Here is a 27,242-nt window from a genome sequence, read left to right as displayed (position 1 = left end):
CGCTGGGAGTGTATCTTAGCTTAGCAGAAGTGTGAACGAAAGGTTAGCAGAAATGCTTGGAAAAATGTTCATACCGTTTCTGAGCAGCTCCAAACCTACTCCTACTTTGCGATCACTTCAGTCAGTTTAGTTCCTGCTTTGACGTCACAAACACGCCCTGCGTTCGGCCAGACACTCCCCCGTTTCCCCAGGCACGCCTGCGTTTTTACCTGACACGCCTGTGTTTTTTAGCACACTCCCGGAAAACGGCCAGTTACCACCCAGAAACACCCACTTCCTGTCAATCACTCACCGATCAACAGAGCAGAAAAGCGTCGCTCGCTCCTGTGTAAAACTGCATTGTTTTGTGTGAAAGTACTTTGCGCGTGCGTACTGCAGCCCGTACGCATGCGCAGAAATGCCGCTTTTTCACCCAATCGCCGCGCTGCGACCGAAAGCAGCTAGCGATAAACTCAGAATGAGGGCCTGTGAGCGCTACACTTAGTATATGACACAATTGCAAACAGATACAAACCGGAGGGAATGATGCATCTATGCCTGGGAAAGCCTATTTGCAAGTGGTCAGGATCAGGACAGTAGTGGATGATGCTGACGACAGTCGCTGGTGCTATCAAACCGCAATTTTGAACGCTCCGAAGACAATAGTTTATCACATGGGCATAGATTATGCCTTTGTGTGCATTCTTAAGCTAAATTGGGGAAATGTACTAAGCTTTGGAGAGAGATAAAGTACCAGTCAATCCTAACAGGCTTTGAGGCAGATGTATTAACCTGGAGAAGGCATAAGGAAGTGATAAACCAGTGACAAATGCAAGGTGATAAACGCAGCAGCCAATCAGCTCCAATATGTAAATTAACAGTTAGGAGCTGATTGGCTGCTGCATTTATCACCTTGCATTTATCACTGGTTTATCACTTCCTTATGCCTTCAACAGGTTAATACTTTGTTTGAAAAATGACAGCTAGGAGCTGATTGGCTGGTACTCCCTCTCTCTCTCTCTCTCTCTCTCTCTCTCTCTCTCTCTCTCTCTCTCTCTCTATTTTATCGCTCTCCAAGGCATCGTACATCTGCCCCAATGTGAGTTTATACTGTTGTGTTCCAGCCTTTATTGTTTAATTTGTGCTTATTACCAGATGCGTCGTTTGAACGTGAAATAAATGGTTTCCACCAGGTTCCCGGACTCTGTATATGTGTGTAAATATGATATTTTTGCAAAGTTAAGTTATGTTCAGTTTTTGTCCAACACTGCATCATCCCCGTGATATTTATTATATCTGAAAATGTTGCAGAAAAATGAAACCATAGACTGTGAGCTCTCATACTGTAACTTCGTATTCCACCACTAGGTGGTGCACAGATACTGCAGTAATACATTGTGGCTAATGCAGCACCACCAGTGTCTTACATTACTTTGCTGGATGACATGTGTAGTTTACAGTATGTCATGGCTAGAAACATTCTTCACATTCAGAAGACAAAAGTTAGTGATGCATCAGTGTGGACTTAATAACGGTATTTGTTTATATGTGTGTTTTAGTTCAAAAGGGCCGGCACAGGCATTGCAACCTGTAATGAAGACATATTGGGCCTAATTCAGACCTGATCGCTCGCTAGGGGCTTTTTGCAATCCTGCGTTCGCATAGTCGCCGCCCATAGGGGAGTGTATTTTCACTTTGCAAGTGTGCGATTGCATGTGTAGCAGAGCTGTGCAAACAGATCTTGTGCAGTCTCTGCACAGCCCAGGACTTACTCAGCCGCTGCGAACACTTCAGCCTGTCCGGGACCGGAATTGACGTCAGACACCCGCCCTACAAACTCTTGGACACGCCTGCGTTTTTCCAACCACTCCAGAAATCGGTCAGTTGCCACCCACAAACGGCTTCCTCCTGTCAATCTCCTTGCGATCGCCCGTGCGAATGGATTCTTCCCACAAACCCATCGCTGAGCGGAGATCCGCTTTGTATCCGTGCGACATTGTGGTGCATACGCATGCACAGTTTAGACCTGATCGCAGGCTGTACGAAAACGCAGCCTAGCGATCAGGTCTGAATTAGGCCCATTGTCCCTACTGTGTGTTGAATTCGTGCCAGTGGAACTAATAAAGTATTATGAAGCTGACAAGCAAACTTTTAAAGTGTAAATGTGATATTTAATAATCTGACATTGGTATTTCAGTGAGATGTTTAATACGAGGGTGATTCAATAAGTAAGGTAATGAGACCTCTCACGTGTGTAGTGTTCTCTATTTTCATTCTAACGTCCAGCCAGGCCAGAGTAGGTAGACCACTGCTTCCCCTCTGCGCCTCAGATCACACATACTGTCTCAGCATCAGGTGTAAGATGGCGGGCTGACCGAAACATGGTCACACATTGAGGTGTGTAGTGTGATCAGATTTCTGCGTCTAAAAGGCACATCAGCAGCTGAAATTCATCTCCAAGTTGTCCGGGTGTGCGATGATAACGTCATGTCACGGAAACAGGTTTGGGTTTGGTGGGCTGCCTGTGGTGGACGTGCTTGGTCGGCCGGATCGCTTCTTCGACATCTGCCCTACCGTTATCAAAGGCAGTGTGCCAAACCTGTTTCCATGACATGACGTTATCACCGTACACCTTGACAAGTTGGCGATGCTAGACGCAGCAATCTGACCATACTACGCACCTCAGTATTTGACCATGTTTCCACAAGCCCCGCCATCTTACATCTGATACTGGGACAGTATGACTGATACTGAGGCGTGAGGGGATGCAGTGGTCTACTTGCTCTGGCCTGGCGGGAAAATAGAATGAAATAGAGAACATTACACACGTGACAGGTCTTGTCACCTTACTGATTGAACCACCCTTGTATACTGCATATAGGTTTTTGTTTTTTTCCCTTGCGTCCTAGAGGATGAAGGGGACTCCGTAAGGACCATGGGTACAGACGGGCTCCGCAGGAGACATGGGCACTCTAAGAGTTTAGATGGGTGTGAACTGGCTCCTCCCTCTATGCCCCTCCTCCAGACCTCAGTTAGATCCTGTGCCCAGAAGAGACTGGATGCACTACAGGTGAGCTCTACTGAGTTTCTCTGAAAAGACTTTTGTTAGGTTTTTTATTTTTAGGGAGCACTACTGGCAACAGGCTCCCTGCTTCGTGGGACTGAGGGGAGAGAAGCAGACCCACTTTCCTGGACTGGTGGGCTCTGCTTCTTAGGCTACTGGACACCATTAGCTCCAGAGGGTCGGAACACAGGTGTCGTCCTTGCTGTTCGTCCCAGAGCCGCGCCGCTGTCCTCCTCACAGAGCCGGAAGATAGAAGCCGGGTAAGTATATGAAGCAAGAAGACTTCAAAGGCGGGATAAGACTTCGGTTCTTCATGAGGTACCGCGCAGCGATCGCGCTGCGCGCCATTGCTCCCACATCACACACGGGCACAGCAAGGGCGCAGGGGGGGCGCCCTGGGCAGCAATTTTTACCTCACATAAGCCTGGCACATAAATCGATACTGCGGAGGCAGTATATGAAAAATCCCCTGCCAGTATAAAGAAAAATAGCGGGACCAAAGCCCGCCGTCGAGGGGGCGGAGCTTGATCCTCCAGCAGAGAAGCTGCTCCCGGATTCTCCCCTGCTGAACAAGTAACAGGGGGCAAAAACGAGGGGGGGGGGGCACATTTATTTGGTGCTAATTTGTGTATAAAAGCGCTATACAGGCTGGGACTTTGTTTCAGTATCTAGTGACGCTGGGTGTGTGCTGGCATACTCTCTCTCTGTCTCTCCAAAGGGCCTTATTGTGGGTCTGTCCCCATATTCATATATCCCAGTGTGTGTGGGGGTGTCAGTACGTGTGTGTCAACATGTCTGAAGCAGAAGGCTCGTCTAGGGAGGATGCAGAGCAGATGGTGGTGGTGTCTCCGTCGGCACAGCCGACACCTGATTGGTTGGACATGTGGAATGTGTTAAATGCTAATGTGACTTTATTACATAAGAGATTGGACAAAGCAGAGTCCAAGGACAAAGCAGGGAGTCAATCCATGGCTTTGACTGTGTCACAAGACCCTTCAGGGTCCCATAAACGTCCCTTTTCCCAGGTAGCAGACACTGATACCGACACGGATTCTGACTCCAGTGTCGACTGTGATGATGCAAGGTTGCACCCAAGAGTGGCCAAGAGTATTCAATATATGATTATTGCAATAAAAGATGTTTGCATATCACAGAGGACCCCTCTGTCCCTGACACGAGGGTCTGCATGTTTAAGGAAAAGAAACCTGAGGTAACGTTTCCCCCATCTCATGAGCTGAACGCTTTATTTGAAAAGGCTTGGGAAACTCCAGACAAGAGACTGCAGGTTCACAAGAGAATTATCATGGCGTATCCTTTCCCCTCAAAGGACAGGTTACGGTGGGAATCCTCGCCCACGGTGGACAAGGCCTTGACGCGCTTATCCAAAAAGGTGGCACTACCGTTCCCGGACACGGCGGCCCTAAAGGATCCTGCGGATCGCAGGCAGGAAGCTACCTTAAAATCAGTTTATGCGAGGGTGGGTAGCGCAATTGCAGCATGGGCAGATAACTTGTCATCTGACATTGACACCCTTGATAAAGATAGTATTTTGTTGACCTTAGGTCACATCAAGGATGCAGCGTTATATATGAGAGAGGCTGCGAGAGATATCGGGCTGTTGCCAACTGCCAATGCCATGGCAGTTTCTGCTAGAAGGTTCCTGTGGACCCGTCAATGGACTGGTGATGCTGACTCAAAGAGACATATGAAGGCTTTGCCTTACAAAGGTGATAGTTTCAGCTGCCATACAAAAGCTGTGTCAACAGCAGGTGATTATCAAGATTCCCCTAGGGCAACAGGGGAAAGGGTTTTATTCAACCCTATTTGTGGTCCCGAAGCTGGATGGCTCGGTCAGACCAATTCTGAATCTAAAATCCCTAAACCTATATTTGAAAAGGTTCAAATTCAAGATGGAATCTCTCCGGGCAGTGATCTCCAGCCTGGAAGGGGGGGAATTTATGATGTCACTAGACATAAAGGATGCATATCTTCATGTTCCTATATATCCGCCTCATCAGGCATACCTGAGATTCGCTGTACAGGATTGTCATTACCAGTTTCAGACGTTGTCGTTTAAGCTTTCCACGGCCCCGAGAATTTTCACCAAGGTAATGGCGGAAATGATGGTGCTCCTGCGCAAGCAGGGGGTCACAATTATCCCATACTTGGACGAACTCCCGATAAAGGCAAGATCAAGAGATCAGTTACTAAAAAGCGTGTCTCTCTCCCTGAGAGTACTACAACAACACGGCTGGATTCTAAATCTACCAAAGTCGCAGTTGGTTCCGACAACTCGGCTGTCATTTTTGGGCATGGTTCTGGACACGGGAAAAAAAGAGGGCTTCTCTCCCAATGGAAAAAGCCCAAGAACTCCAGAACATGGTCAAGGACCTGCTGAAACCAAAAAGAGTGTCAGTTCATCAATACACTCGAGTATTGGGAAAGATGGTGGCGGCCTACGAGGCCATTCCGTTCGTCAGGTTCTATGCGAGAACTTTTCAGTGGGACCTTCTGGACAAGTGGTCAGGGTCCCATCTACAGATGCATCGAAGGATAAGCCTGTCCCCCAGGGCCAGGGTCTCTCTCCTGTGGTGGCTCCAGAGTGCTCACCTTCTAGAGGGTCGCAGGTTCGGCATTCAAGATTGGGTTCTTGTGATCACGGACGCGAGCCTCCGAGGATGGGGAGCAGTCACACAAGGAAAAAATTTTCAAGGAATATGGTCAAGCCAGGAGGCTTGTCTACACATCAATGTGCTGGAGTTAAGGGCCATATACAACGGCCTGCAACAGGCGGAGAATCTTCTTCGCAACCTACCCGTTCTGATCCAGTCAGACAACGTCACAGCCGTGGCGCATGTAAACCGCCAGGGCGGGACAAGGAGCAGAGCAGCAATGGCAGAAGCCACCAGGATTCTTCGCTGGGCGGAAAATCATGTAAGCGCTCTGTCAGCGGTCTTCATTCCGGGAGAAGACAACTGGGAAGCAGACTTCCTCAGCAGACACGATCTCCATCCAGGAGAGTGGGGACTTCATCAAGAGGTCTTTGCAGAGGTAACAAGTCGTTGGGGACTTCCTCAAATAGACATGATGGCGTCACGCCTCAACAAAAAGCTTCGGACGTATTGTTCCAGGTCGAGGGACCCTCAGGCAGTGGCGGTGGACGCCCTGGTGACACCATGGGTGTTTCAGTCAGTCTATGTGTTCCCTCCACTTCCTCTTATCTCAAAAATATTGAGAATCCTAAGACGAACAAGAGTGCAAACAATACTAATTGTTCCAGATTGGCCTCGAAGGGCCTGGTATTCAGATCTTCAGGAAATGGTCACAGAAGATCCGTGGCCTCTTCCTCCCAGGAAGGACCTGTTGCAACAGGGGCCCTGTGTGTTCCAAGACTTACCGCGGTTACGTTTGACGGCATGGCGGTTGAACACCAAATCCTTGCTAGGAAAGGTATTCCGGGGGAAGACATCCCTACTCTAATCAAAGCTAGGAAGGAGGTAACGGCGAAGCACTATCACCGTATCTGGAGGAAATATGTATCTTGGTGTGAAGCCAAGAATGCTTCTATGGAAGATTTTCAGCTGGGTCGTTTTCTCCATTTTCTGCAGACAGGAGTGGATATGGGCCTGAAGTTAGGCTCCATTAAGGTGCAGATTTCGGCCTTATCTATATTCTTTCAGAAGGAATTGGCGCCTCTCCCAGAAGTCCAGACTCTTGTAAAGAGAGTGCTGCACATCCAACCTCCTTTTGTGCCCCCAGTGGCACCTTACCGTAGTGTTACAGTTCCTTAAATCGCACTGGTTTGAACCTCTTCAAACACTTGAATTAAAATTTATCACTTGGAAGGTGGTCATGTTGTTGGCCTTGGCATCTGCGAGGCGGTTGTCCGAATAGGGGCTCTTGTGAGACAAAGCCGCCAATCTGATTTTCCATGTGGATCGAGCAGAGTTAAGGACTCGTCCTCAATTTCTGCCTAAAGTGGTTTCGTCGTTTCATATGAACCAACCTATTGTGGTGCCTGTGGCTAAGGGTGACTTGTAGGATTCCAAGTCCCTTGATGTAGTCAGGGCCTTAAAAATTTATGTAGCCAGGACGGCTCGGGTTAGGAAAACAGAGGCACTGTTTGTCCTGTATGCAGCCAACAAGGTTGGCGCTCCTGCTTCTAAGCAGACTATTGCTCGCTGGATCTGTAACACGATTCAGCAGGCTCATTCTACGGCTGGATTGCCGTTACCAAATTCGGTAAAGGCCCATTCCACTAGGAAGGTGGGCTTTTCTTGGGCGGCTGCCCGAGGCGTCTCGGCATTACAGCTTTGCCGAGCAGCTACTTGGTCGGGTTCAAACACTTTTGCAAAATTCTACAAGTTTGATACCCTGGCTAATGAGGACCTCATGTTTGCTCAATCGGTGCTGCAGAGTTATCCGCACTCTCCCGCCCGGTCTGGAGCTTTGGTATAAACCCCATGGTCCTTACGGAGTCCCCAGCATCCTCTAGGACATAAGAGAAAATAAGATTTTAAACCTACCGGTAAATCTTTTTCTCCTAGTCCGTAGAGGATGCTGGGCGCCCGTCCCAGTGCGGACAAATTCTGCAAGGCTTGTATATAGTTGTTGCTTACATAAGGGTTATGTTACAGTTGAGATCAGTCTCTGGCTGATGCTGTTTTGTTCATGCTGTTAACTGGTTTAGTATATACCATGTTGTACGGTGTGTATGGTGTGGGTTGGTGTGTATCTCACCCTTAGATTAACAAAATCCTTTCCTCGTACTGTCCGTCTCCTCTGGGCACAGTTCTATAACTGAGGTCTGGAGGAGGGGCATAGAGGGAGGAGCCAGTTCACACCCATCTAAAGTCTTAGAGTGCCCATGTCTCCTGCGGAGCCCGTCTAAACCCATGGTCCTTACGGAGTCCCCAGCATCCTCAACGGACTAGGAGAAAAAGATTTACCGGTAGGTTTAAAATCTTATTTTATATTGACATATGTGTATGTTTGTATCTACAGTATTGGTAAAGCTAGAATGTTCACTTGTTAGCATTGTGACTACTAACCAGTGGCTTGGTAATCTGCATGCTTCTGATTAAGGGGGTAATTCCAAGTTGATCGCAGCAGGATTTTTGTTAGCAATTGGGCAAAACCATGTGCACTGCAGGGGAGGCAGATATAACATGTGCAGAGAGAGTTCGATTTGGGTGGGGTGTGTTCAATCTGCAATCTAAATTGCAGTGTAAAAATAAAGCAGCCAGTATTTACCCTGCACAGAAATAAAATAACCCACCCAAATCTAACTCTTTCTGCACATGTTATATCTGCCTCCCCTGCAGTGCACATGGTTTTGCCCAATTGCTATCAAAAATCCTGCTGCGATCAACTTGGAATTACCCCCTAAGTGTACATATGATGGCAGAACAGTGCTATACTTACAGTGCTGTATCTTTTGCTGATTTTTGAAAAGTATACTAAGACAGACTGGGTTCTAGTAAATGGAACGCTTGTTTGTTATAGGTATGGGAGAGAGTAACTGTGCTTGGAACAGGAGAGGTTTATTGCACAGGGATACAATGTTAGCAGCTGCAGCCATATATCAAGGTAACGTACAGTATCTTTCTTTTCCTAGAACCATTCCCTCTAGCTGCTAATGTCTGTGTCAGTATGTAAGCCAGTATTGACTGGCAATAAATGCAGAACTCTCACACACTAAATAATAAGATAATCACCTTTCTCTAGATGCTACTTTTATTTGCATATAAGAAACTGACCCCTTTTATAGTTCAAATTCTTAAGCGGTCTCCCAAATGTTTCATCAGCTTCACCTAATATCACATGAACCTTAATCTATCTGCAGAAACGATTTTGGCACCTTGTCGGTTGGTCGCATTAAAACACCTGAGGAGTGCTTCTCTGCTGCATGAGGTGCCTGTAATGGCGCTGCGTAGTGTAATGGTGCCGATCAGTAATGGCGCGGTAGGAGATGCGCGCTTACTAGCCGGGAAGGAGAAGCCGCCCGAAGCGTAGCTCCACTCCCTGCCAATTGCACCTAATTCAAACCTGCCCAGTGTAAAATAACCAAGTAGCGGCAGGTGCTGAAGTACCGCCACGGCTATAGGACGGCTCCGGACTCCGCTGGGGGAAAGTGCCCTGCAGAAAGGTGCATGATCCGGAGACTCTGCTAGTCAGAGCTCCGGTTTATACTCACTCTCCTGCCTTGCTAGCCGGCAGGGCACAGGCTGTGGGGACCTGACAAACACTGCACGCAGCACCACTGGAATTACCCCTGGGACTGATGTCCCTGTAGCTGGGAGCTTAGGCTGCCGTTTAAGAAAACAGTGCCAGAGTCCCACCAGTAGGTCCCACGGTGCAGACAGACAGGGGCAGTAGGCTGTCTGTCTGTCCTCAGCTTCTTTTAAGAATCTTCTCTGTAGAAGCCCAGAGAGAGGACCGGCTCCCTCTGGCACATTTTTCAAACTGGTCTGTAGGATGGGGGGGGGGGGGGGGGGGGGGGGGGGTCATAGAGGGGAGGAGCCAGTCACAATTCTAAAGAATTTAAAGTGCCGGCTCCAATTACCCACCATCTATACCCAACCATAAAGACCTTCCAGTGTCCCCTGGTAGATGAAGGAGAAAAGTGGGAGTAATATGTTCATGATTTATGTCCCATCCCTTTGCCTAATGCTGTATATTAAAATATCTGCTTCAGAGGCCGGATATTGGGATAGATGTACTAAAGCTGGGCATACACTATAAAATTATCTGGCAGATCTGGCTGGTTGGAATGAAAATCTGGTAATGGATGAGAGCAAATGACAATCGACCATTTACCCCCAAACACTGGAAAACGGACAAAAAACTGCTGTTCATGCAAATTGGTTAAATCACTTTAATTGGTCTGAAAGCAGAACCAAGCCTGATCTTCATCAGCTGTTGGTAGAAGGGCCCAACCCCAGCACAAGGGAAAACCCTCCCACAGATGCTCAGTTAAAGAGGGGAGTCAGATCCTTCAACCAGAGCTACATGCAGTATACTTTGGGGTCTTTGTAGTAAGCTATGGAGATAGACAATGCGGAGAGAGATAAAGTACCAACCAACCAGCTCCTAGCTGCCATTTTTCAAACACAGCCTGCTGCTAAGACGGGCTACCCTCCCTCCTGGGGGCTCACAGTGTGGGAGCTCGTTTTCTGAATTTCAGACAAGTGTGGTCAGTGACCTGCACAGACGCCTGTGTAAGATACATTATTTTCCAGGGTTACAAGCTCGATTTTCAGTTCAAACCTCCTCCAAGATTTTTTATAACTGGTTTATGGGAACGTCAGGATTCCCTTCTCCAGGCAATTCAAAGACTTCTAGAGATAGGAGTCATTGTTCTAGTTCCTCTCCACCAACTAAAACAGGGATTTTATTCCAGTTTATCCGTGGTGCTGAAGCCTGACGGCTCGGTGAGACCCATTCTGAATTTGAAAGTCTCAATCCCTTTTTGAGAGTTTTCAAGTTCAAAATGGAGTCCCTGCGCTCTGTTATAGTAGGTCTAGAGGCAGAGGAATTTATGGTGTCAATCGACATCAAAGATGCTTACCTTCATATACCAATTTGGACTCCACACCAGAGTTTTCTCAGGTTTGCGGTCAAGGATTTACATTTTCAATTCCGAGCCTTACCTTTCAGTCTTTCTTCAGCACCTATACAAAAGTAATAACAGTAATGATGGCGCAATTGCGCTCTCAGGGGGTGAATATTGTTCCCTACTTGGACGATGTGCTCCTAAAAGCTCAATTAGAATACAAGTTGGTAAACAATATGAAAGTTACACAAGACACTTATTGCACACGGATGGATCATAAATATCCAGAAGTCTCCGTTACAACTGATGCAGCGAAATTAATTCCTAGGAATGATCATGGACACTGTGCTTCAGAAAATAATTCTCCCTCAGGACAAAATACAGTCCATTCAGGAGTTGGTTTGTCTGGTCTTACAACATCGCAGAGTTTCAATTCATCTTTGCATTCGACTTCTGGGAAAGATGGTAGCTGCTTTCGAAGCAGTCCAGTACGGCAGATTCTACTCCAGGCCTTTTTAAACTAGATCTCCTTTCCCAATGGTCAAGTTAACATCTTTTTATGCATCAAATGGTTCAGCTATTACCCAAGACACATCTGTCATTGCTTTGGTGGCTGAATATGACAAATCTGTCCAGGGTCAGGAACTTTGTCATCACAGGTTGGGTGCTTCTCACAACGGATGCCAGTCTCCGTGGATGGGGAACGGTGACTCTGGATTGTGAATTCCAGGGCCGTTTGACTTCTCAGGAACGCACTCTACCTATCAATATACTGGAACTTTGCGCGGTCTACAATGCTCTCACGTTAGCAATTCATCTCCTGCAAGGACGTGCAATATGCGTACAGTCGGACATCGCCACTGCAGTGGCATACATAAATCAGCAAGGCGGAACCCGCAGCAGAGCAGCTATGAGAGAGGTCACCAGGACCCTAGTTTAGGCCGAAAGACATGCAGAAGCTATATCGGCAGTGTTCATACCTGGTGTGTAGAACTGGGTGGCCGATTACTTAAGTCGTCAGGATATGCATCCAGGCGAATGGGAATTACATCATCAAGTGTTTCAACAATTGATAAATTGTTGGGGACTCCCACAAATAGATCTTATGGCGTCCAGACAGAACCACAAACTTCCTCGGTACTGCTCTTGCATCAGAGATACTGAGGCAGAGGCGGTGGATGCGTTGACGTTTCCCTAGAATTTCCGCTTTGTGTATATTTTTCCTACGTTTCTCCTGTTACCTTGTCTACTCAAAAGAATCAAGCGAGAGACGGCCAGGGTTTTACTCGTGGCTCCAGACTGGCCTCGAAGAACGTGGTACAGCGACTTGCATCATTTACTCATAGACGACCAGTGGCCTCTACCTCTACGGCAGGATTTGCTAGTACAGGGACCTTTCGTTTTATCCAAACCTAGAGCAGCTACGTTTGACGGCGTGGCTGTTGAAAGGGAGATCCTAAGACTCAAGGGTATTCACCAGTTATTCCTACCATGATGAGTGCTAGAAAGGAGGTCACCTCAAAGCACTATTACTGCATATTGGGATAATACATCTCATGGTGTGAGCAGCAGCAGTTTTCTGCTACTTCCTTTCGATTGGCCAGACTTCTGCTTTTCCTCCAGGCTGGTTTCTCGGCAGGTTTAAGCATTGGATCTCTAAAGGTTCAAGTCTCCGCCCGTTCGATTTTTATTAATTTTTTTTCCCAGAAAAAAATTGGCATTACTGCCTGAAGTACAAACTTTCATTCAGGGAGTTATCCAGGTTAAACCACCGTTCATTCCTCCCACAGCTCCTTGGGATCTATCCTTTTTACAATCATCATTATTTGAACCTCTGGAATCGGTGGAGCTTAAGTTTCTTACATGAAAAGTAGTTTTTCTTCTGGCCCTGGGTTTCTGAATTGGGAGCTCTTTCCTGTCATCCGCCATATCTAATATTTCATGAAGACAGTGCGGAACTCTGCACTCATAGATCTTTCATACCTAAGGTTGTTTCTGCATTTCATATTAACCAACCTATTGTGGTCCTGGTGTTCTCAGGTGATTCTCCCTCTTCGGAATCACTAGATGTTGTTCGGGCCCTGCGTATTTATTTAGAGAGAACAGCGGATTTATGCAAGACTGATGCTCTTTTTGTTCTCTATGATGCTGCCAAGCCGGGTTGGTCAGCCTCAAACAGACTTTAGCTCATTGGATTAAATTTACCATTAGACAAGCTTATCTCGCAGCCTCTCTTCCTCCACCGAGTCCGGTGTCAGCCCATTCAACGCGGTCGGGGGGGTTCTTCTTGGGACGCTGCTAGGGGAGTTTCTTTGACACATTTGTGTAGAGCAGCAACTTGGTCGGGGAAACATACATTTGTCAAATTCTACAAATTTGATACCTTTTGCTACTTCGGCTTCTTAGCTTGGCCGAGCAGTACTGCTGCAGTCTCAGCGCTTTCCCGTCCGGACTGGGAGCTCTGAGACGTCCCTACCGTAAAGACCTTCCAGTGTCCCCTAGTGGATGAAGGATGTAACAGGAGCCTTGCTAGAATGCACTCTGCTACAAAAATTCCACCAGCGACCGACTCCAGACTTGTGCAAAAGCAACAAATACCTTTTATTCACGTTGCTCAAATCCAAAGATATACATAAACCAAAGATGACTGTCTTTAGTATAAACAACCAGGGAGGTTAGGCCCTGCCTCACTCCCTTTTACTAAATAAGTAACCCTTTAGGTCTCGGCATCCTGACACTAGTGCCCCAGTCTTCCGGATCCCACTGTCCCTAGCAGGCCTATCACCTGGACACTAACTGCCTTCAGGAGCCCTGACTCATGGGAGAGACTCTGCTTTAAACCCAGCACCCAGGTGCTGGCTGATGAAGCAGCTTCTTGGGCTAAGAAGCCTATAAGACCTGGTCTGGGCCAAATGGATGGGAACCTGGTCCATCCACACTTCCCACCTACGTCCAGGACCCTGTGTGTAGCTTACAGGTGGCAAAGTACCTCTCCTGCCACAAGGAGAAAACTGAATTTTGGTACTTACCAGTAAATCCATTTCTCCGATTCCACAGGGACACTGGACGCCTTCCCAGCGCTTGGCGTCTCTTTGTTTGTTTATTCCTTTTGTCAGGATACGGAGTTTTCCATTTTATGTATGGTTAATTACCTGTTATGTTGTTTGGTGACAATTACTGTTATTATTATTTCTTCTATTTGTATTACTGTTTTGATTTTTTTCTATTTCACCTATTCCTTTGTCGAGTGTTTCGAGCCGTCTCCTCTCGGGCTTAGTTTTCAAACTGGTGTGTAGGGGGATGCATAGAGGGGAGGAGCCAGTCACAATTCTAAAGAATTTAAAATGCCGACTCCACTTAGCCACCATCTATACCCCACCGTAAAAACATTCCAGTGTCCCCTGTGGAATTGGAGAAATGGATTTACCGGTAAGTACCAAAATCCCGTTACTTACGGACTTTTCAGAATAATAGTGTTCAATAATGAACAGCCACCTGCTAATAAAAATAAAATGTGTTAATAGTGTGAGTAGAGTGTACACAGAAAGCTTTCCAGCTTCTTCCTCAAATATCCCAATCCTCTCTGCTGCAGACCGGGTGCCTTTTTTCATCTTCCTTTGGTATAATGCATGAATAAGTCTATAAGATGTGTCTCCTCTTTCTGTAGAGATGTATGGAGAAAAGGATGGTTCCGTGCCAGCTACCTTTCAAATCTACTTTATGATCGGGTGGAAACCTCATAAGTCACAGGTAATGCTTCTGATACAGACTGTTAATAATAAAAATGACCCCTCTGTTTGCTATTTACTTATGGATAGTGGTTCAGGCAACAAGATGGCTGCCCCCACTGTGTATCAGTTAGCATGATTACCCGTTGTATATTCAGTGGTGCAGTGTGTGCAGTATGGGTCCCCTGGAGTCAGGGGTCCTTCTGAACAGCACTCCCTGCAACACTATAGATAGACCAGTGATGGTAGCATGCTGCGGTATCGGACTGGGTCATGAATAGCCCACAGGGAGAGTACAAGGTTTTATATAATGCCAGACGTTATTATCACTAGGGACTGCATTCAGGGTTGTACACAAACTCTCTGTCACTCTGCGCATATGACAAAATACCTTAGTGATGCCGCTCGCAGGGAGGATTTATTCGCAAAGTGACTGACAGTCAGGGTGTGTGTGGGGGAGTAGCAGCAAAAACTCAGGCGCGTCACAGCACCTTTCCGGAGATGTCTCAATCTACAGCTGCGATCCTGTATGCAGAAAACATGGCACCAGCGTCTCAGTTCCCGCTGCCATGCTGCACGACCATAGGGTTACTTGGAAGGACTTAAGACCACCGCTGCCTGTTTGTACGCAGTTGCCGGGATCTGGGAAGCTGCAGGTGGGCTTCTCAGTACATTTCCAGGCAGCTACAGCGTTAGCATATTCTCACACATCCATGTGTTAGCATACAATCAGGCCCTATCACCTAATCCCAATATTAATTCCGCAGTACTTTAAACAGTCTTTATAATTGAAGGTATAACGTTCATGTTTGTATTTAGTGCTACATACCTCACAACTGTCCTTGTCAGGAGTCCTGAGGGAGCGAGGTAGTAGACACAGTCAGTTTAGGCAGATGAGAACCTGTGTGACTATTTGCATCGGTGCACACAGTGGCTTGGTTGTGATTATATATGGTCAAGAATGTGGCAATTAAACAGTTTAATGCAAAAATGCAAAATCATGCACTTGGGTCTCAAAAATCCATAGGCTTAATATAGTATTCATATACTATACTGGAAACTACTGAGGCATTAAGGGATCCAGGTGTCACTATTTCAGGTGGCTTAAAGGCAGGTAAGCAATGTAACAAAGCAATGAGGAAGGCCAGTCAGATGCTTGGTTGCATTGGGAGAGGAATCCGCAGCAGAAAGAAAGAAGTAATAATGCCACTGTGTTCAGTGATGGGGAACCTTAGCACTCCAGCTGTTGTTGAACTACACATCCCAGCATGCCCTACTACAGTTTTGCTATTTGGCCATGCTAAAACGGTAGCAGGGCATGCTGGGATGTGTAGTAAAACAGCTGGAGCGCCAAGGTTCCCCATCACTGAATACAGTGGCATTATTACTTTGTGTAATGTATTGGTACGACCTCATCTAGAATACTGTGTTCATTTCTGGAGGCCATATCTCCAGAAGGATATAAATACATTAGAGATGGTACAAATAAGGGCAACTAAAATTGTGCATGGCCTACATCACAAAACATACCCAGAAATACTAAAACATATTAACATTTATAGTTTGGAGCAGAGAAGTTTAAGGGGGCGGACATGATAGAACTTTAAAGTTTGTCAAGGGTTTAAACAAGGTGAAACATTCTTCGAAGAAAGAGAAGTATTAGAACTTGAGGACATACACTGAAACTGGAGGGTGGTAGGTTCATGGGAGATTTGAGGTAAAATTACTGCACAGAAAGGGTAGTGGACAAGTAGAATAGCCTCCCATCAGAGGTGATAGAGGCTAAGGGGGTCATTCCGAGTTGATCGCACGTAGCGTAGCAACTTTTTGCTGCCCATGCGATCAACTAGACGCCGCCTATGGTGGAGTGTATTTCTGCATAGCAGGGCTGTGAATGCTTGTGCAGCCCTGCTATGCAAAAAAAGTTTTGTGTAAAAGAAGACCAGGGTAAGACTTACTTACCCTGTGCGATCGATCCAGCGATGCAGGTTCCGGAATTGACGTCAGACATCCACCCTCCAAATGCCTGGACACGCCTGCGTTGGACTCACCACTCCTCGAAAACGGTGAGTTGCCGCCCAGTTCCGCCTTCCTCCTGTCAATCTTCTTGCTTTCTTCGGTCGCGGTGTTGCTGCCCATTGCCGGGCAGCGACGCACCTACGCAATGCGGCCGCCGCGCATGCGCAGTTCCGACCCGATCGCACGGCTGCGAGGAAGTGCAGCGTGCGATTGGTTCGGAATGACCCCCAAAGACAGTAGAGGAATTTAAACATGCATGGAATAGACGGGTGGCACTCGATATACCGGCTGTCGGGATCCCGGCGCTCAGCGTACTGGTGCCGGTATACCAACAACTATTCTCCCTCTTGGGGTGTACACGACACCCCTAGAGGAAGAATAAATATTGTAGTGCGCCACTGTGTCCGCAAGGGACTCTTTTGCGCTGCACCCCGCTGCCGGCATTCTGGCTGTCTGGATCCCGGCGCCGGTATCCTGACAGCTGGCCATTTCTAGTACACCCGGAATAGACATAAGGATATCCTTATTAAGAACGAAGGATCAAATAGGGTTTAAGGAAACTCTGGGGTATATGCAATTGCGGTCAAATTCCCGAAAATGTCGAAAAACTGGACATTTTCGCCAAAAAAAAATAATTCGACAATGCAATTCAGTACTTTTCGTCAAAAAAACGGACTTTCAAAATTCGACTTTTTGAAATTCGACATTTGTCAAATTCGACATTTCTGCAATGGTACAAATGCGGCAATTCGACAAAAGTATATTCAATTGAAAATTGTAAATTCGACAACAGTGCTTTTAGACAGTAAATTCGTCATTTTCAATCCGCCACACTTTGCTGGCGGAATCTAATAAAAAATTTAAAAACATGTTTTTTTTGGTGTTTTTTTTATTGGTAATAGCATATCTATTTATATTAGAAGGGATTAGGTACTTGGTTTGTCTATTTTGGAGGCACAAGTGTTATTTATATATTTTTAAAAATATTATTTTTTATTTTTTTTAAATGGAATGGTATAAATCAGAAGAAAAAAAATGCGTGGGGTCCCCCCTCCTAAGCATAACCAGCCTCGGGCTCTTCGAGCCGGTCCTGGTTCTAAAAATCCGGGGGGAAAACTGACATGGGATCCCCCGTATTTTTAAAACCAGCACCGGGCTCTGCACCTGGTGCTGGTGCAAAAAATACGGGGGACAAAAAGCGTAGGGGTCCCCCGTATTTTTTACACCAGCATCTGGCTCCACTAGCTGGGTAGATAATGCCACAGCCGGGGGTCACTTTTATACAGCGCCCTGCGGCCGTGGCAGTAAATACGCAACTAGTCACCCCTGGCCGGGGTACCCTGGAGGAGTGGGGACCCCTTCAATCAAGGGGTCCCCCCCCCCCCTTCAGCCACCCAAGGGCCAGGGGTGAAGCCCGAGGCTGTCCCCCCCCCCCCCCCCCCCCATCCAAGGGCTGCGGATGGGGGGTTGATAGCCTTGTGAAAATTGAAAGAATATTGTTTTTTCCAGTAGTACTACAAGTCCCAGCAAGCCTCCCCCGCAAGCTGGTACTTGGAGAACCACAAGTACCAGCATGCGGGATAAAAACGGGCCCGCTGGTACCTGTAGTTCTACTGGAAAAAAAATACCCAAATAAAAACAGGACACGCACACCGTGAGAGTAAAACTTTATTTCACACATGTCGACACACACATACTTACCTATGTTCACACACCGACCTCTGTCCACTTGTCCAAGTAGAATCCACGGTGTGCCTGAAAAAAAAATTATACTCACCTGATCCAGTGTCCTGTGGTCTTTTATTATAATCCACGTACTTGGCAAAAAAAAAAACGAACACCCGGACCAGGCGGACTGAAAGGGGTCCCATGTTTACACATGGGACCCCTTTCCCCGAATGCAGAGACCCCCCCGTAACTGCTGTCACAGAAAGGTCTCTTCAGCCAATCAGGAAGCGCCACTTCGTGGCACTCTCCTGATTGGCTGTATGCGCGTCTGCTGGCAGACAGCGCATCGCACAGCTCCCTCCATTAGTTTCAATGGTGGGAACTTTGCGGTCAGCGGTGGGGTTACCCGCGGTCAGCCGCTGTCCGCGGGTGACCTCACCGCTGACCGCAAAGTTCCCACCATTGAATATAATGGTAAGGCTTTGCGATGCGCTGTCTGACAGCTCAGACGCGCATAGCCAATCAGCAGAGTGCCACGACGTTGCGCTCGCTGATTGGCTGAAGAGACCTTTCTGTGACAGCAGTCACGGGGGGGGGGGGGTCTCTGCATTCGTGGAAAGGGGTCCCATGTGTAAACATGGGACGCCTTTCAGTCCGTTTGGTCCGGGTTGCCGTTTTGTTGTTTTGCCAAGTACGAGGATTATTTTAAAAGATCCGGACACTGGATCAGGTGAGTATAATTTTCTTCACAGGTACCCCGGATTCTTCAGTGACGAGGGGGGCGTGGCAGTCGGCGGGTCAACATAGGTAAGTATGTATGTGTCGGCATGTATGACATAAACTTTTACTTTCACGGTGTGTGTCTCCTGTTTTTATTTGGGTATTTTTTTCCAGTAGAACTACAGGTACCAGCGGGCCCGTTTTTCCACCCGCATGCTGGTACTTGTGGTTCTCCAAGTACCAGCTTGCGGGGGAGGCTTGCTGGGACTTGTAGTTCTTCTGGGAAAAAACAATATTCTATCATTTTACTCAAGGCTTCACCCCTGGCCCTTGGGTGGCTGGGGGGGGGACCCCTTGATTGAAGGGGTCCCCACTCCCCCAGGGTACCCCGGCCAGGGGTGACTAGTTGGATATTTAATGCCACGGCCGCAGGGCGCTATATAAAAGTGTGGCATTATCTGTCCAGCTAGTGGAGCCCGATGCTGGTGTAAAAAATATGGGGGACCCCTATGCTTTTTGTCCCCCGTATTTCTCTGACGTCCTAGTGGATGCTGGGACTTCAGTAAGGACCAGGGGGATAGCGGCTCCGCAGGAGACTGGGCACAAAAGTAAAAGCTTTAGACTAGCTGGTGTGCACTGGCTCCTCCCCCTATGACCCTCCTCCAAGCCTCAGTTAGATTTTTGTGCCCGAACGAGAAGGGTGCATGCTAGGTGGCTCTCCTGAGCTGCTTAGAAGTAAAAGTTTAAATAGGTTTTTTATTTTCAGTGAGTACTGCTGGCAACAGGCTCACTGCATCGTGGGACTAAGGGGAGAAGAAGCGAACTCACCTGCGTGCAGAGTGGATTGGGCTTCTTGGCTACTGGACATTAGCTCCAGAGGGACGATCACGGGTTCAGCCTGGATGGGTCCCGGAGCCGCGCCGCCGGCCCCCTTACAGAGCCAGAAGAGCGAAGAGGTCCGGAGAAAGCGGCGGCAGAAGACGTTCCTGTCTTCAAATAAGGTAGCGCACAGCACTGCAGCTGTGCGCCATTGCTCTCAGCACACTTCACACTCCGGTCACTGAGGGTGCAGGGCGCTGGGGGGGAGCGCCCTGAGACGCAATAAAACACTATAAAAACCTTATATGGCTAAAGAAATGCATCACATATAGCTCCTAGGCTATATGGATGCATTTAACCCCTGCCAGTTTTCCTGAAAAAAGCGGGAGAAAAGGCCGCAGAGAAGGGGGCGGAGCCTATCTCCTCAGCACACAAGCGCCATTTTCCCTCACAGCTCCGCTGGAAGGACGGCTCCCTGACTCTCCCCTGCAGTCCTGCTACAAGAATCAGGGTAAAACAAGAGAGGGGGGGCACTATTGGCAGCTAATATATAATACAGCAGCTATAACAGGGAGTAACACTTATATAAGGTTATCCCTGCATATATATAGCGCTCTGGTGTGTGCTGGCAAACTCTCCCTCTGTCTCCTCAAAGGGCTAGTGGGGTCCTGTCCTCTATCAGAGCATTCCCTGTGTGTGTGCTGGGTGTCGGTACGATTGTGTCGACATGTATGAGGAGGAAAATGATGTGGAAGCAGAGCAATTGCCTGTGTTAGTGATGTCACCCCCTAGGGAGTCGACACCTGACTGGATGGTCGTATTTAAAGAATTACGTGACAATGTCAGCACTTTGCAAAAAACTGTTGACGACATGAGACAGCCGGCAAATCAGTTAGTGCCTGTTCAGGCGTCTCAGACACCGTCAGGGGCGCTAAAACGCCCGTTACCTCAGATGGTCGACCCAGACACGGATACTGAATCCAGTGTCGACGGTGAGGAGACAAACGTAATGTCCAGTAGGGCCACACGTTACATGATCACGGCAATGAAGGAGGCATTGAACATTTCTGACACTACAAGTACCACAAAAAAGGGTATTATGTGGGGTGTGAAAAAACTACCAGTAGTTTTTCCTGAATCAGAGGAATTAAATGAGGTGTGTGATAAAGCGTGGGTTTCCCCCGATAAAAAACTGCTGATTTCTAACAAATTATTGGCACTATACCCTTTCCCGCCAGAGGTTAGGGCACGTTGGGAAACACCCCCTAGGGTAGATAAGGCGCTCACACGCTTATCAAAACAAGTGGCGTTACCGTCTCCTGATACGGCCGCCCTCAAGGAACCAGCTGATAGAAGGCTGGAAAATATCCTAAAAGGTATATACACACATACTGGTGTTATACTGCGACCAGCAATCGCCTCAGCCTGGATGTGCAGCGCTGGAGTGGCTTGGTCGGATTCCCTGACTGAAAATATTGATACCCTGGATAGGGACAGTATTTTATTAACTATAGAGCATTTAAAGGATGCATTACTATATATGCGTGATGCACAGAGGGATATTTGCACCCTGGCATCAACAGTGAGTGCGATGTCCATTTCTGCCAGAAAGGCGTTATGGACGCGACAGTGGTCAGGTGATGCAGATTCCAAACGACATATGGAAGTATTGCCGTATAAAGGGGAGGAGTTATTTGGGGTCGGTCTATCAGACCTGGTGGCCACGGCAACGGCTGGAAAGTCCACCTTTTTACCCCAGGTCACCTCTCAGCAGAAAAAGACACCGTCTTTTCAAACTCAGTCCTTTCGTTCCTATAAGAACAAGCGAGCAAAAGGTCACTCATTTCTGCCCCGGGGCAGAGGAAGAGGAAAAAGACTGCACCAGGCAGCCTCTTCCCAGGAGCAGAAGCCCTCCCCCGCTTCTGCCAAGTCTTCAGCATGACGCAGGGGCTTTACAAGCGGACTCAGGCACGGTGGGGGCCCGTCTCAAAAATTTCAACGCGCAGTGGGCTCACTCGCAAGTGGACCCCTGGATCCTGCAGGTAGTATCACAGGGGTACAAATTGGAATTCGAGACGTCTCCCCCTCGCCGATTCCTGAAGTCTGCTCTTCCAACGTCTCCCTCCGACAGGGAGGCAGTATTGGGAGCTATCCACAAGCTGTATTCCCAGCAGGTGATAATCAAGGTACCCCTCCTACAACAGGGAAAGGGGTATTATTCCACGCTGTTTGTGGTACCGAAGCCGGAGACGCTGCCGTTTGGATTGTCCACGGCACCCCGGGTCTTTACCAAGGTAATGGCCGAAATGATGATTCTTCTTCGAAGAGAAGGCGTCTTAATTATCCCTTACTTGGACGATCTCCTGATAAGGGCAAGATCCAGGGAACAGTTAGAGTTCGGAGTAGCACTGTCTCAGGTAGTGCTACGTCAGCACGGGTGGATTCTAAATATCCCAAAATCACAGCTGATTCCAACAACACGTCTACTGTTCCTGGGGATGATTCTGGACACAGTCCAGAAAAAGGTGTTTCTCCCGGAGGAGAAGGCCAGGGAGTTATCCGAGCTAGTCAGGAACCTCCTAAAACCAGGCCAAGTGTCAGTGCATCAATGCACGAGAGTCCTGGGAAAAATGGTGGCTTCTTACGAAGCAATTCCATTCGGAAGATTCTATGCAAGAACTTTTCAGTGGGATCTGCTGGACAAATGGTCCGGATCACATCTTCAGATGCATCAGCGGATAACCCTATCTCCAAGGACAAGGGTGTCTCTCCTGTGGTGGTTACAGAGTGCTCATCTTCTAGAGGGCCGCAGATTCGGCATTCAGGATTGGATGCTGGTGACCACGGATGCCAGTCTGAGAGGCTGGGGAGCAGTCACACAGGGAAAAAATTTCCAGGGCTTGTGGTCAAGCATGGAAACGTCTCTTCACATAAATATCCTGGAACTAAGGGCCATTTACAATGCCCTAAGTCAAGCAAGGCCTCTGCTTCAGGGTCAGTAGGTATTGATCCAATCGGACAACATCACGGCAGTCGCCCACGTCAACAGACAGGGCGGCACAAGAAGCAGGAGGGCAATGGCAGAAGCTGCAAGGATTCTCCGCTGGGCGGAAAATCATGTGGTAGCACTGTCAGCAGTGTTCATTCCGGGAGTGGACAACTGGGAAGCAGACTTCCTCAGCAGACACGACCTCCACCCGGGGGAGTGGGGACTTCACCCAGAAGTCTTCCAAGTGATTGTAAACCGTTGGGAAAAACCAAAGGTGGACATGATGGCGTCCCGTCTCAACAAAAAACTGGACAGATATTGCGCCAGGTCAAGGGACCCTCAGGCAATAGCGGTGGACGCTCTGGTAACACCGTGGGTGTACCAGTCGGTGTATGTGTTCCCTCCTCTGCCTCTCATACCCAAAGTACTGAGAATCATAAGAAGGAGAGGAGTAAGAACTATACTCATGGCTCCGGATTGGCCAAGAAGAACTTGGTACCCGGAACTGCAAAGAGATGCTCACGGAGGACCCGTGGCCTCTACCTCTCAGAAAGGACCTGGTCCAGCAGGGACCTTGTCTGTTTCAAGACTTACCGCGGCTGCGTTTGACGGCATGGAGGTTGAACGCCGGATCCTGAAGGAAAAAGGCATTCCAGATGAAGTCATCCCTACCCTGGTCAAGGCCAGAAAGGATGTAACCGCAAAACATTATCACCGCATTTGGCGGAAATATGTTGCGTGGTGTGAGGCCAAGAAGGCCCCTACAGAGGAATTTCAACTGGGTCGTTTCCTGCATTTCCTGCAAACAGGACTATCTATGGGCCTAAAATTAGGGTCCATTAAGGTTCAAATTTCGGCCCTGTCAATCTTCTTCCAAAAAGAACTGGCTTCAGTGCCTGAAGTTCAGACGTTTGTCAAAGGGGTACTGCATATACAGCCTCCTTTTGTGCCTCCAGTGGCACCTTGGGATCTCAATGTAGTGTTGAATCTCCTAAAATCACATTGGTTTGAACCACTCACCACTGTGGAATTGAAATATCTCACATGGAAAGTGGTCATGCTGTTAGCCCTGGCTTCAGCCAGGCGTGTCTCTGAATTGGCGGCTTTATCATATAAAAGCCCTTACCTAATTTTTCATTCAGACAGGGCAGAACTGAGGACTCGCCCTCAATTTCTCCCTAAGGTGGTTTCAGCGTTTCACATGAACCAGCCTATTGTGGTACCTGCGGCGACTGGGGACTTGGAGGACTCCAAGTTGCTGGACGTAGTCAGGGCCCTGAAAATATATGTTTCCAGGACGGCTGGAGTCAGAAAATCTGACTCGCTGTTTATCCTGTATGCACCCAACAAGCTGGGTGCTCCTGCTTCTAAGCAGACGATTGCTCGTTGGATTTGTAGTACAATTCAGCTTGCACATTCTGTGGCAGGCCTGCCACAGCCAAAATCTGTAAAAGCCCATTACACAAGGAAAGTGGGCTCATCTTGGGCGGCTGCCCGAGGGGTCTCGGCTTTACAACTTTGCCGAGCAGCTACTTGGTCAGGGGCAAACACGTTTGCTAAATTTTACAAATTCGATACCCTGGCTGAGGAGGACCTGGAGTTCTCTCATTCGGTGCTGCAGAGTCATCCGCACTCTCCCGCCCGTTTGGGAGCTTTGGTATAATCCCCATGGTCCTTACGGAAGTCCCAGCATCCACTAGGACGTCAGAGAAAATAAGAATTTACTTACCGATAATTCTATTTCTCGTAGTCCGTAGTGGATGCTGGGCGCCCATCCCAAGTGCGGATTGTCTGCAATACTTGTATATAGTTATTGTTACAAAAAAATCGGGTTGTTTATTGTTGTGAGCCATCTTTTCAGAGGCTCCTACGTTTATCATACTGTTAACTGGGTTCAGATCACAGGTTGTACGGTGTGATTGGTGTGGCTGGTATGAGTCTTACCCGGGATTCAAAATCCTTCCTTATTATGTACGCTCGTCCGGGCACAGTATCCTAACTGAGGCTTGGAGGAGGGTCATAGGGGGAGGAGCCAGTGCACACCAGCTAGTCTAAAGCTTTTACTTTTGTGCCCAGTCTCCTGCGGAGCCGCTATCCCCCTGGTCCTTACGGAAGTCCCAGCATCCACTACGGACTACGAGAAATAGAATTATCGGTAAGTAAATTCTTATTTTTTTGCACCAGCACCAGGCGCAGAGCCCGGTGCTGGTTTTAAAAATACGGGGGATCCCCGGTCAGTTTTCCCCCCCGGATTTTTAGAACCAGGACCAGCTCGAAGAGCCCGAGGCTGGTTATGCTTTGGAGGGGGGACCCCACGCAATTTTTTTTCGTGGTTTTTCCCATTTTTTTTACATTTTTATGTGTCTAATCAAAATCCGTCAAATCGGCCGTTTTTCGACAGCGGTACTGTCGAATCCGTTTTTTATTGAATATGTTGAATTCCGGCACCCACTTGCCGGAATTCGACGGTCAAATTGTGTCGAATTAAAAAACGGGCGAAAAATTGCCGCGAATCGCCGGCAATCGCATATACCCCAATATGGTTAGAAAAAGGGCAGATTAGATGATCCAAGTGGTTCTTATCTGCCGTCACATTCTATGTTTCTATGTATATAGGGGTCACTGGGTTCAGAGACCAGCTTCTGCTGTCATCCATCCAGGTCTCTACTACAGGATCTCGTCATCTGACCTAGCTATGCACCAATGTCCCCTGATATACTGATTACTATCACACTCCAGATCTGCTGTTTGTTTCCTGCAGATACCGTTCTGTTCTATAAGAAAATGAAAGGTTGACCCTTATCAACAATAATTACAGTATATGATATCAAGTTGCAGGTTAGATTTAGGCCCATATTAAGTACTCTTTCTTTACCTTTACAAAACACGCAATTACATAATAGAAGTCACAATTATATACTCAAACGCACTGTTCCATATTTTAATTATTTCTCAAGTGTCACAATCAGGGCTGCAGGTCTTCATGGTGCAATCAATTACGTTTAATATTTAGTTACGTTAGACTTGCTCTATGCCCATTATTATTAAATAAGTCAAACATTTTTTACTATTTTGTGTTAAATTAATTTCATGTTTTTCAGTCTTCTAAACCGCATTAAATGTATTACATGTATTGGACTGGAGGAGATTGTGTAGTGATTTAATATAGTCTGAGGACTGCAGCAGAAAACCGAACCTGAAACATTTCTTCTTCTCATTCTTTACCTAGGCGAAGCCTGCAAAGAGAGGGTCTGCAACTATGTCATTTGGAGATCTTGGGAAAGTAAATGAAATTATATCAAAAACAAAAAAAGATGAAAAGTAAACTTGTCACTTTTCTCAATACATTTGTCTGTGCATAATAACTAAAATGTAGTTTTATAATAATAAACGTTTTCTAAAACTGATAGCCTTAAAAATGTTGGTGGTTCTTGTACGTAGATATATAAACACAGATCCAGTTAAAGGGGGGTTTCCAATTAGCGCTGATGCCGCTTCGTCCTATAAAAACATCCGGCTATTGCGATTAATGACCGACGGTCATTATCGCGGTATCCAAATAGAGGCCTCTTTTATCGGCTGATATTGGACCCGCGATCGTTCGATAACACATGGGAACAGGGATAAATCCCCGATCCCATGTGTTTATCATGGCTTCGGTAGGACACTTATCGCGGTGTCAAAGTCAGAAAAATATCACTATGCACACTGCCATATTTGCACCTCATACATGTCCGCTCTGCGCATGCGTACGCTCTCCCGTGCGTGCGCATACCCGCTGTTACGTGCACCCGCAGGCGCACGGGATGTGCATTTACGGTAGAGTTTATGTGTGCGTAGCGTGCGACTCAATCGTTACATATTTTAACCATATAATGTATTTTGTAGATCATGGTCCCTTTGATAGATTCTGAAAGTTTAGTTAATGTAGCATGTTCATGGACAGAGAGATCCCTCTTTGTCTGATACAAAGGGTCAGACAAGGATTATACAGTGGTGTTTAGTATCCATCGGAAGAGTATTTAATTAGAAATATTCCGGTGTTGGTTTGAAGCGAATGAATCGCTCGTGCGAATAGTTATGGACATAAGAAGTTTATGTCCATTTACTATTATTTGCACTTACTTATCCATGCGGTGGGAAACCTAGTTTCCCACCCACCTGAGCAGTTGGAAGTAGACATAGCCCACCTGTATGAATCAACCTATGACCTTTTGTTTTAGTGCGAAGACGAATTCCTGTGTCCAATGAACAATGAGATTGTAGGGACCATTGAATTGTATTGTGTGTGTGGGGCATAAATAGACAAGCCGACCATATCCAGCTCACTCTCTTCAACGGTTCTCATTGCTGATAATCGGGAGCTGGATATCGAGGCGCATGCGATCGTTCCCCTTGTGCGTAAGTTTTTCTCCGCAATCATATTGTTTTTCTTGTTATTCTGAGCCATATCTCTCTATCTCTCTCTCTCTCTCTCTCTCTCTCTCTCTCTCTCTCTCCTCTTTCTCTCTCGTATTCCCTTAAACGTAATAGTATTGTATTGTATTTCCTGTGTAGTTATCTGGTTAGTTAGTCTATGTTATATTGTAGTGTATGACTTGTACTGTATTATTCTTTTTGCAAGTATAACATTCATATAAGGCGTTAGACCCTAAGCCCGGTAGTTGTGTATTTCTTATAGTGTTAAGTATTCTCAGAGCG

At 47.3% G+C, this 27,242-nt stretch overlaps 1 protein-coding gene across 3 annotated transcripts in view; it reads left to right on the top strand.

The window, feature by feature from the left end:
* The window catches only part of NDUFAF5 (NADH:ubiquinone oxidoreductase complex assembly factor 5), a 97,106-nt gene extending 71,146 nt beyond the window's left edge, over positions 1-25,960 (top strand). For 2 of the 3 annotated variants that reach the window (XM_063918538.1, XM_063918536.1), the window contains exons 9-11: positions 8,549-8,632; positions 14,266-14,348; positions 25,771-25,960. In XM_063918538.1, the coding sequence (XP_063774608.1) occupies positions 8,549-8,632; positions 14,266-14,348; positions 25,771-25,866 (263 nt within the window). In that variant the 3' untranslated portion in view covers positions 25,867-25,960. The remainder of the gene's footprint in view (positions 1-8,548; positions 8,633-14,265; positions 14,349-25,770) is intronic. The other variant, XM_063918537.1, reaches the window with a different exon arrangement.
* Positions 25,961-27,242: the final 1,282 nt, after the last annotated feature.

Source organism: Pseudophryne corroboree, chromosome 4 (genome assembly GCF_028390025.1).
Source record: "Pseudophryne corroboree isolate aPseCor3 chromosome 4, aPseCor3.hap2, whole genome shotgun sequence".
Taxonomy (NCBI): domain Eukaryota; kingdom Metazoa; phylum Chordata; class Amphibia; order Anura; family Myobatrachidae; genus Pseudophryne; species Pseudophryne corroboree.
The sequence above is the reverse complement of the archived record's forward strand: the minus strand, read 5'-3'. Positions and strand labels throughout refer to the sequence as shown.